The sequence below is a fragment of the Tetranychus urticae genome, chromosome 2 (genome assembly GCF_039701765.1).
Source record: "Tetranychus urticae isolate SD_2017Ah chromosome 2, NJAU_TeUrti_SD_1.0, whole genome shotgun sequence".
Classification (NCBI taxonomy): domain Eukaryota; kingdom Metazoa; phylum Arthropoda; class Arachnida; order Trombidiformes; family Tetranychidae; genus Tetranychus; species Tetranychus urticae.
The window spans coordinates 298,962-309,973 of NC_142959.1; the positions used below are offsets into that span (position 1 = coordinate 298,962).

At 31.8% G+C, this 11,012-nt stretch overlaps 2 protein-coding genes and 1 long non-coding RNA gene across 5 annotated transcripts; 1 reads left to right on the plus strand and 2 right to left on the minus strand.

Annotated features, from left to right (window-relative positions):
- Nucleotides 1-26: 26 nt before the first annotated feature.
- Nucleotides 27-3,842, minus strand: LOC107368870 (uncharacterized). Of its 2 annotated transcripts, XM_089267864.1 has the most exons (3): nt 1,308-3,690; nt 1,013-1,123; nt 785-933 (listed from the first exon to the last, which is right to left on the minus strand). In XM_089267864.1, the coding sequence occupies exons 1-3, from the start codon at nt 3,555-3,557 to the stop codon at nt 916-918; spliced, it is 2,379 nt and encodes a 792-aa protein (XP_089123990.1). In that variant the 5' UTR covers nt 3,558-3,690; the 3' UTR covers nt 785-915. The 2 variants fall into 2 exon arrangements, with proteins under 2 accessions (XP_015792246.1, XP_089123990.1); XM_015936760.3 differs by having other exon boundaries at nt 27-1,123; nt 1,308-3,842.
- A 742-nt stretch (nt 3,843-4,584) lies between these two features.
- ERR (estrogen-related receptor) lies at nt 4,585-6,932 on the plus strand. 2 transcript variants are annotated; one of them, XM_025162218.2, is made up of 6 exons: nt 4,585-4,859; nt 5,049-5,270; nt 5,448-5,715; nt 5,779-5,996; nt 6,109-6,162; nt 6,245-6,932. In XM_025162218.2, the coding sequence occupies exons 1-5, from the start codon at nt 4,709-4,711 to the stop codon at nt 6,111-6,113; spliced, it is 864 nt and encodes a 287-aa protein (XP_025017986.1). In that variant the 5' UTR covers nt 4,585-4,708; the 3' UTR covers nt 6,114-6,162; nt 6,245-6,932. The 2 variants fall into 2 exon arrangements, with proteins under 2 accessions (XP_025017986.1, XP_015792177.1); XM_015936691.3 differs by lacking the exon at nt 6,109-6,162.
- A 790-nt stretch (nt 6,933-7,722) lies between these two features.
- On the minus strand, nt 7,723-10,077 carry LOC107368807 (uncharacterized). The gene is made up of 2 exons (XR_001570215.3): nt 9,894-10,077; nt 7,723-9,234 (listed from the first exon to the last, which is right to left on the minus strand). It is a non-coding gene; the product is annotated as an uncharacterized LOC107368807 (long non-coding RNA).
- Between the last annotated feature and the right edge of the window lie 935 nt (nt 10,078-11,012).

Below are 11,012 nucleotides of genomic sequence, written 5' to 3' on the forward strand. Positions count from 1 at the left end.
AATAAACTTATTAGATAGATAAAACCAATAGGTTTTTGAACTGAAGCTTTGTTCAGAATTGTATCATAAAGCTGGAAATCCAGTCGACTGATTAACTTATCATGCAATTGTCTCAACGGTAGGAGTATGGAATTAACCATTGATTAAATCATAATTATATTTTCGATTTTGACTTTCCGCTAATAATTCCTGAAGCAATGTTACTTAAATCAAGAGAAAAGTCAACCTTAGTCTCAATCAAAGTTTTCAAATTTCCACTCTGCGGACTTTTAATTTCACCCAACATTTTAGCAATTTCATCCAAAAATCCCTGACCAATCAAAGATAATTTAACTATTTGTATTTTGGTATAATGACTACGAGCCTTATTAACTTTCTTTTCAGCCTCATAAGTGGCAGACAATGATCTAATCATCGATGGAAAACAAATTGAGAGTTTATGTCGCATATCCAGCAGCAGATTGGCTTTTATGTCATCTGAGAAGATATTTGAAATGATCTTTGCTGCATCATTTGCAAATGTAATAATCAACTCTTCATAATCTTTCTTGGAAGATTCTGTTGATTTTTGATCAGCTGCTTCGATAATATCTTTAACTGTTTGTAGATAATGTCTTAAAAACACCTCACTCAACTTGTCGATCAATGAGTCTTCGTTGATATTAATATCATGACAAAGGTTTTCAATCGTGATTAAAAAATTCATCAATAAAACAATAATCTTATCCAAATCACTGGATTTTTGAACCAAGTCACTATTCGGTCCTTTGCTATCATCTAAAAAGACTGGTTCAAGTGCAAAATGAGCCCAAAAACATTTCCAAATATCAATTGATTTGTTATCTGTCAATATTTCAACCAAATACCGACGAAGATACTTTTCTCGGACAATGGACAGTCCATTAAGTGTTCTAATTAATCTTGAACTGGCATCTAAAGATGACGAAGATGAAATGACGCTATTCAATGATTGGAAAGTCAATTTTTCACAGAAATTTTCAACTTTACTGACCAACAGGCCAACCGATTTTCGAAGTAAATCCTCGCCCCAACAGTCCAGAGTTACAAAGAAATACAATGTACACCCAAGAAGATCATAAAATAATTGGTTAAAGTGGTTGGTCTGAAAAATATGAGAAGAAAAGATGATTGCAAGTTTAATTTAAAGTAATAAAATTGATGATCGTATTTGCTAAAAAATAATAAAATCTAGTCACATTTGGATATTAAAGTCTGATTAGCAATATTGAGGAATGAAACTCACACAGTTTAAAAATGGTTTTACATAATTTGCTATTGACACTCACCATTTTAGTTCCTTCTTTAGCAACATCTCTACTCATCTCCTGATTAACTGATTTATCAACAGCCTCTTGAGCTTGGATAGTCATCATCTCAATCCATTTATCCGTCAAATCATGTGGGAACACTTTTACCAATCCAAGTTTATTACATTTACCATTAAATTGAAAATCACGATTTAACTGCAAATCTCTTGGAGCTATTATAATCTGTTGCGTTGTTTTTACTTGAATTTGACTGATTGTTTGAGCCGTGATAGAGGCAATAGATGCTGGTAATAGAGAGGTCATTTGGTCAGATATAAAGTTCTGTTCTTTAGTCAGCCAAACACTTTTACTCAAGCTGGACAATAGATTTGTAAATAACTTCCGACTTGGAGACATTTTTTCCTTTTCAATTTGTTTATGCTTCAACTCCAATTGTCGGATCGATCTATTGATTGTCTCCACTCGTCGGACATAATGGACCGTTGCTTCACCATCAGATTTATCATGCTCTTCAATTAGACGACAGCAAAAGAGTAAATCCAATCGATGGACAAAAAAGTAAATATTCAACATTGATTTGTGATTCGCACGTGAATCTTTATTCCAAAGCCTAATAGTTTCATTGATAAATTTAACTGCTGCGTAATCGAATGATTTCTTTATTCTAATTTGGCCAGGGGAACCAATAATTGAGGAAATTGATTGACACCAATATCGAGATATGTTTTCTTGAAAGGCTTCCAGTGAATTGATCAGGGTTGTCCATCGTTCAGGTATAGCAATGTTACGGTCAAAATAGTTGAGAATTATGGTGGACAGCAGCTGATTGAGACGATGACGGAAGTTGTATTTAAAAAATAACTTGTCATAACGGCTAAATAATCTCAACAGCTGAATAGTTTCATAATAATTGGAGTAATTCTTTTGCTTCTCAATCAGATTGGTTAACATGGATGGCAACATTGGCTTGTAAAAGTCAAAGATTTCATTAGCTAACGCTGATTGAATTGCTTCCAAAGGTTTGGTTAAATAATTTTCATATTTGCGCTTAGGATCAGTTAAATCGATTGAGGATAACAACGAAATCAACAGAGTGCGGAAACATATTGGATCGCATGTTGAGTCTTTCCTCTGTTTGTCAGAATTATTAGATCGCTTTGTCTTAACCTCTTCAATCAGAATGAGTCCAGTAACACAGTGACAAAATAAAACATTATCCCAATGACCAAGGTTGATTTGTACTCGCATTTGATTGATTAAGGTCAACGCTGGTACATAAAATAGGCCACAGAAATCAAATGAACTGTAAGGTATTTCTCGGTTCCTAAACCTGAATGTAATATCACGACAATGCCATGAAAGTAGAAATCGTAAAATCTTTGAATGCATTGGAATCATTTTCAGCTTTGAACTTAAATCATTGTAAAGTTGAGATCCCCAAATGACAACTAAATTAATTGTACCAGTTGAGTATCCATAAGAGTCAATAAGGGTTGTTGACAGGGACATTTCAGTTGAAGGGATTGTATTTATTGGTAAATATGTTTGTCCAATCTTGTCATCGACTTTGCTTCCACACAACTTGTAGCCAATCAGCTGAATTAAATCTCGACATCCATGATACAGATTGGCTAAAGATCGAGATTTTAGCAGCTTACTGAGCAATTCAGTGAAAGATATTGAATCATGATCCCAAATTTCAATCATTATACCTCGATTAGAGTTAACCAGTTCAACATCAATGGGTATAATTACTTCTCTATTCCAGACTGGATTGTGTTCCTTTTGGATGTAATTTGATTTAAATGGTGCTGCCAATGATGAGCCGAGTAGGTAACAAACAAAATAGGGATCAACGAAACCATCAGCGTCCATTGTCGGTAAATTGCTTGCATCTTTAACCCAACATCTAACAGCAGGCTTGAAATTTTGATCTTTACTATTCAAAATACTTTGCTGGTATTGTTTCAATTTGACTGAATTAAGGTTGAACACTTCTTGAATATAACGAATCATTAAATCCTTATGTGAATTGTAAGGCGGGTCCGTTTCCTTTAATCCACAACTGAAATGAGCAATCTTAATCAAATAAATTGCCATATCTTTCAAATCTTGGTTTGTTAATATACAAGTAATGCTTCCAGACATCGATTTACGAATTTCAGTTGTCATCGGATCGCTTTCCGGGACTGGAATTTTGCCTGCTGGTAATGTTTTTGGTCTGACATTTTTATTTATTTTATGACTGAGTAACTTATTGTCTTTCATATTGGCCTTTCTAATCAATTTGTTTAGACTATTTATTCGTATTTCACCTTAAATCACAACATTAAAAATCAAACTTGAAAGGATATCTTAGAGATTTTCTTGTTTCCCAACAAGATCTTTCATTATCCTTTACCAAATTATCAAAATCAACTCAAGTTTATTTTCATTTAATTATTATTCACTATTGTTTGTCCATAAACCCAAACTAATCAGCTAATTAAGTCCAACCATTGCCAAGTCGACAATCATGTAACATCCATGAGTTTAACAATCTCATCCATCAATCTGTTGAGAAATAATAAAAGATGACAATCTAAATTGATTGGTATCTAAACAGCGATTGATAATTTGATTTCATTAATTGTTAAAGTGAGGTTCAACAAAAAATATGTAATAATGAGAGATTCTGTGAGATTTATCATTTTTCGTCAACGTTTAACCAAATTGCAATTTCACCTTTTACCTTTTATATTATTTGCATCTAAAAATGCAAATTTTTCATTTATTTTAAGCTTAATCCAATGAGATTAAATTAGCTAGTTTGAAAAAATTGTTTGTGATTAAACTAATGCTAACAGCCAATTTTAACCAATCTTTTTCATTTTACCCATTTTTTCAATTCAACTCATTCCTTATTGTTTCTTCATCATCTATTTTTGTATTCCTTTAACATCACTTTTCACATTTGATACTCTCTCTGTGTTTTTTGCTCATTGCTGATGATGTTGATGACGATTATGAACATTTGATGATCATATTGATCATTTAACACCCTTTAATTGTTAACCCATTGGACCTCAATGGGTAACTCACCAACCAATCGATAATAAGAACGATCAACTCGTTGCTCAATCAATCATCGCCAATCAATTTCAACTTGATTCTCATTGCTAATTTTTCTCTTTCTCTTAGTTACCAGATCTTTCCCTCTCTTTTTTACTGTCTATTTCTTCATCTGTCTTTTTTCTTCTATCTGCTATCTTCTCTATTCTCCTCCCTCTTCAGCCACTTTCTCTTCTTTCTCTTTTTTCCGGCTGGTCTTGTTTGTGGCTCTGTTTTTGTTTTTTTTTGTTAAGTTAAGTTAATAATTAACTCTTCCCCGTTGTTATTTGATTTTGTTAAAATATTAATTTATTAAATTTAATTTAATCATGGTTAGTACATTCGATGTGACTGAAACTAAACCTGATGATTTATCACCTAAAAGGTTGTGCCTTGTTTGTGGTGATACTGCTTCTGGTTTTCATTACGGAGTTGCCTCTTGTGAAGCTTGTAAGGCTTTTTTCAAGAGAACTATTCAAGGTAATTCATTCGCTTGGTTTTATTTTTTGTGCTTTATTGTGTTCATGTATGCTCATATTAATGCATAGTTCACCCTAGACTAGTATGAATAGTCGTATTTCGACCAATTCTATGCTAAATAATTGATACTGATCTTTTCCTCTCATGCTAATATTTACTTTCTACTACTTTATTCCTTTCATTTCATAGGAAACATCGAATATACTTGTCCAGCCCAAAGTGACTGTGAAATAAATAAAAGACGACGAAAAGCTTGTCAAGCCTGCCGATTTCAAAAATGCCTTCGAATGGGAATGCTCAAAGAGGGGGTTAGATTAGACAGAGTTCGAGGAGGACGGCAAAAGTATCGACGAAATGCTGAGAGTCCTTACGCTGTGGCGACTTTGCCCCCCAAAAATACTACATTAGAGGGTAAGTAACTTATTTTTAACCTATTAATGAAAATATTAAAGCTGCATTCAGCTATAAGTCGCCAAAAATGTAATGTTGGTAGGTAAAATCTCGTTAAATCATTACTGAGAATACCTTGTCCTTGTTTTTTTGTTGTGCTATTTATTTACTTTTGATATTTTTCTTTCTCTTATCCAGAAAATAAGTTTGTTACTGCTTTGATCTGTTGTGAACCTGAAACTCTATTGGTAAATGATTCAACATATAAAGATCGTTGGACTGCCTATTCTAAGTCACCCAGTGACAAAACTGTTTGTATATTAGGAGATCTAGTTGATCGGGAATTGGTGGCAACAATTGTTTGGGCTAAGCAAATACCCGGTTTTTCAGATCTTGCCCTTAATGATCAGATGAAATTGTTGCAAAATAGTTGGGCCGAGATACTTTCACTCAGTCTTGCATACAGGTATGTGTTCAAATAGAAATCTGTTCAAACTATACTCTGTTCTAATTTTTTGTTCACTTTCAGGACGCATCAGCATTTCTCATCTTCATGCTATTCTGCTTCCATGCCTTTAAAGCAGCTCATTTTCGCTAGTGATTTTGTAATGGATGAAACTCAATCCAAGCAAGCAAAAGCGGAAGAAATGTTCAATTCTTGTGTAAAACTGGTCAAACGATTGAATCAATTACGTATAGCTAAAGAGGAATACCTTGTTATTAAAGCTCTTCTTTTGACGAATGTCGGTAAGTATTTCATTATTTGACCAATTTATCCAAAAATTTGCTTGAAATCCAGTTTGAAATGAGACATTATTTTATAGTAAAATGTTTGTTTCTTTCCTTTTCTCCTATTTAGTTTGATTTTTAGATCTATTATTATGAAGGCCACTCAAAGTTGTACCTCTAACTTGTTAGATACTTCAATCTAATATCTAACTCACCTCTGATTTTCATAATTCAACTAATTTTTTCCCTTTCTTAATCCTTTTCAGATATTCAACTTGAGAATAGTCAATCAGTGCAAAAGCTCCGAGATACATTGTTAATTGCCTTACAGGAATGTGTTTCAGCTCTTCGACCATACAACTCAGTTCACCATTTAAGTCAACTTTTGTTATGTTTACCACTATTAAGACAAATTGACGGCATTACCCGACGTTTTTGGAACGGAATCAAAATAGAGGGAAGAGTACAAATGAACAAACTATTCCTTGAGATGCTTGAAGCAAATTTGGTCCGTTAGCTGTAATCAATTTTTGGATTGTAATCATGTTTAACTCGGAGAACACAAACTATGAGTACAAAAAAGCTAGCAAAGTATAATTGTAGTTCAACAATCAACTAAATAAATGTAAGGGCATATGGTCAATTTAATATTATTAATTGAAACAGAAAACAAGGAAGAATGTTAATTCAACCCTCCCCAAATCAAGAGTTCATCTGATAATTGATTCTATTAATTATCAATTGTTATTTATTGCGATAAGCCTGCATGATTAAGGCTCTCACATTAACCGGTGAACCAAATGTTTATAAAGAATGTTTGAATCAAAGGATAAAAACAAATTAAGTTAATATTTAGTCAAGAAGGATTGAAGTTATATCGAAGTAAATTTCAAGTAATAACTAATGTGTATTTAGTGTAAATATAATTAATAATTATTAAACTATTGAACCATATTGACTGATTTAATTTTTTAAAATTTAACCGGAATTTGTGCAAAAAGACAGGAAAGATTCATATTTACGGCTCAATTTGCGTTTACCTGATATTTGAACATCCATACCTAACCAAGTCTTATCAAGTTAATTTCTTATTCTTTTGCTGATAACAATACTGATCAACATCAACCTAATCTGTTTCAAGGCTATCATTATCCATCCTCTTAACGCTACCAAACCAATTCCAATGCCTTATGGAATACATTGGGGAAAAAAGATGAGAAATCAAACCTCAGGAAACCATTTATCCTGATTGTCATCACAAACAATTGATATCCAATGATTCAGTCGACAATTGGACTTCTAACTCTTGGCTCGTTGGGCTAATCAAATTGATCAGAGTTTGCTGTTGACTGTTCAACTCATCAACTATTATCAATACAGAACTGAATTGTAAACGTGTCCGACCACTTATTGTTGAAGTAACACTATTAAGATTGAAGACTGATTTTATTAATATTTGCATTGTTAAAATAGATACTTGTATTAATTAAATTGTTGCTAGAAAAATTGACTACCCAAAAAAACGAAGAGCACCCAATGTAAGGAAACATGTAAACAAACTATTGATTTGATTCAAAGTGATTTCCATGTTTAACTTGTTTTTGCAAGTATGTAAAAATGTGACAATTAAATGGAGTCACAGATGCATTAGATAATGGCTAGTTAACTTGATCTTTACAATTCATAATCAAATCAGTAAATCATTGCTCTACTTGGTATGTATTAAAAGCTACTCATAAGCAAATAATGCTAAACATTAACGTTTTATTATCATTGTTCCTTAATATAATTAAGAATAGTTTTTCAACAAAAATTATTATATTACATATATATTATCATCGTTGTATGGTAATCAGTGATATTAAAAATTTAATTGTTGCTGAATCATTTGCTCGTTAATATAAAATGGAATGGGTTTCAACAATATTTGACTTTGCAGACTGAACAGAAAGCGAAATCTGTCTTGTAATAGATTTGTTAATACATTTTGTAATATTGCAGCAATTTTAAACAAAATTAATCAATTTAGGGTTGTCTGAATATTTAATACGTCAGTCTGATCATTTTTATCAGCTTCATCCAGTTAATCACTCATTTGCTACGGTTACAATCTATTCTTATTAACACGTAAATTGAGTATCAATGATCAACTGAATAATCATCAAGTTTTTGTTCTATGCTGTAATTTAACATTTCCCATAATAGTTGAGCGCTCAAATAAGCTAAATCATCTACTAATCAATTTCTGGTCACTGAAATTTAAATTGATCACTATTTATAACTCGATGAAAACTCTATTCTTATCGGTAAGTCAAGGTTCAAGTAAATAATCAAAGTCAAGTTATGTTGAATTTGCCTATCACGAAGACTAGATCACAATCAAAGTATAATTTTGAGAAATTTGATTAAGCTCAAATGTCATTAAAGCTTAATACAAATGAATTAGGTTTGTAGTTTGTGAAATCTGTAGTCTGTATCACAGATTTGTTCAAGTTGACTTGATTCATGAATGATTTAGCAAAAACATGGAATCAGATACAAATAACTTGAATGAACAGTAATAATTGACAAAGGATCAATCTATTATGTTAATTAACAATTATAACATTGTATTTGATGATAGGACCATTCCTTTTAAATTTGTTTCCTAGTATTAATACTAAAACCTTTGTAGCATTGCTTTAAACAGATGATCCTTTTCACATACATTTTTTCACATCAAATCATCATCATCTTCCTAATATTGTTATTTTTATCATTATAAACAACAACAATGAAAATAACAAAAATAGGAGTCTCAATGATGGGTCCTTTGTTCAATTGCATTAGGTTACTCTCATTTTGAAGGTTAAAAAAGCTCCAGAAACAAGAGCAAAATAAGGTAAAATTGTCTCAAGTATAAAAAACCATGTTAACCAGTCAGTTTTACAATATTATAGCGATAAAGGTTCAACTTTAACACGCAAATGATTGGCTTCGATTATCCTTTTTTCTTCCTCTTGCTTTCTCATCCTCATCACCATCTATTCTCATCTTTGTTGCTCTTTTCTTGCCATCTCTCATCTGGAATTAATCCCACCAAAGCAAAAGTAATATTCAGACTCTCAGCTTGGCTCCATTAAAATATAATTTGCATCCTCATCATAATAATCATCCTCATCGTCATCATAATGTTTATTGATTGAATCCTCTCGCTTCCATCATATAGAAACAATAATCAATCGCCTCGGAAAAGGAACACAAAAAATTAGTCAATCTGTATAAGAAATATAAATCAAGAATGAATAAAATCATAAATAATAACAACTAATGCTTGAGATACTCATTTGATGTGGTGAGCATGTTGGACAAATGGACGTTGAAATTTAAATGACGCCTAAAGGCTCGCCACTAATTAAAACGACATAAAATTAAAACTTGGTTAGCTGGACTGTTTTTAAGTTAAACATTGTTAATGATAGATATTGGTTAAAGATTTAATAGCCTTTCTCTGCCTCTCTTTTTATTGTTAGCGTGTTTATTTGATTGTGATGAGATATACTAGCATAGATGTTATATGTTTAGTGGATGAAAATATGATCAAAAAAAAGTAAAAAATAAACTCCTTTTTGCGTGACTGTTATATCAATTGGATTCAATGCTGGATATTAACTTAACTCCCATTCAGAATCTGTATTCCTCATTTCAACTTAAACTATTTCTCATCCTCATCATTATCTTTCACCGATTCTCATCCATCTTTCTAATACTTCACCTCAGTAATTCGTTTCTTGTAGTTGTGGTCCAATACAATATCATTATCTTGAAAATAAATAGTTATTTATTTGTGATATTATTCAACAATAAAAACCAATATTAACCTGAGCATAAACTTAAAGTGAAAACTCAAATAGAGAAAAAATTTCAATATCTTACCAATTCAAATGTCCGATTGGTGTTATTACGAATCCTGATTCAAAACAGAATTTTAAAAGAAAAATAACAATTAGAAGTGTAATAACATCAAAGAAAAAAGGATACAATTACAACAATTAAACATCTATGAATTAACACAAATAAAAACAAATGATCAATATTGATACCCAACGGTTATTTATCGGCTGAGAACCAGCTGATCCCTTTGAATATCGTTAATTTTGAAATAAATTAATCGATTTATCAAAATTGGCTCAAGTAAATTATAAATTTAACTGCTGGATTGATTAAACTAAATACTAAGCAAAACTAGGTGACAGAAAATAAGATTTATCATGATTTCATCGCGAATTTTATTGATGAATAAATCATGAAAGTTCACAGCAAGTTTCCTTTCGACTTGATTGGAGCATAAGGTTGACAGTTCAATAAGAGTATCATGTTAATGAGACAATTATGATTATGATAGTAAGCAATCGAAAAGAACAGTTAATATACAAAATAGGATTTGCGCACCATTCCTATACGATTTGGTACAAAGGTAACCTTTACCTTTACTTTACCTTTACTTTAGGTAAATCCTCTTTTTTGTTTTCAAGCTCCTCCTCAACTAGTCGATCTTTAATCATTTTTATTCTAGATTTTGACCAATTTGAACGTTATTTATTGTCTTATTATTGATATTGTTATTACTCGGACAAATCCCAACTGCAAACCAAAACTTGTTCGTGAAATTGTGATAAACAAAAATCAACATGCCAAGTTATTGTGAGAATATAGTTGATGATAATATAACTGAAATTTCCAATGATTCCCGTGAATCTCAAATTGTTGATGTTGAATCGCCACTTGCACATTCCTTACTGACTTCATCAACCATCCAAACAGAAACTTGTGAATTAATTCCAAGTGATCATCTGATCCATCACAATGACAAGGACAGTCTTCAAGATTCCCTTGTTTGCGACAAAAAGCCAATCAATCCATTAACATCATCATCATCAACCGATTCATCGCCATCTTCAGTTTTAAATTATACCATTGAAAATCTGCTAAGTTCATCAAGAAAATTATCGAAACCATCGTCACCATCAGCCACGGCCATACTTCAGTCAACAA

Coding starts and splice junctions, on each gene's coding strand:
- LOC107368870 (XM_015936760.3), bottom strand. CDS start 3,557: ATGAAAGACAATAAGTTACTCAGTCATAAAATAAATAAAAATGTCAGA. Junction 1,124..1,307: donor CTAAAGAAGGAACTAAAATG/GTGAGTGTCAAT, acceptor CATATTTTTCAG/ACCAACCACTTTAACCAATT.
- ERR (XM_015936691.3), top strand. CDS start 4,709: ATGGTTAGTACATTCGATGTGACTGAAACTAAACCTGATGATTTATCA. Junction 5,271..5,447: donor CAAAAATACTACATTAGAGG/GTAAGTAACTTA, acceptor TCTCTTATCCAG/AAAATAAGTTTGTTACTGCT. Junction 5,716..5,778: donor TCACTCAGTCTTGCATACAG/GTATGTGTTCAA, acceptor GTTCACTTTCAG/GACGCATCAGCATTTCTCAT.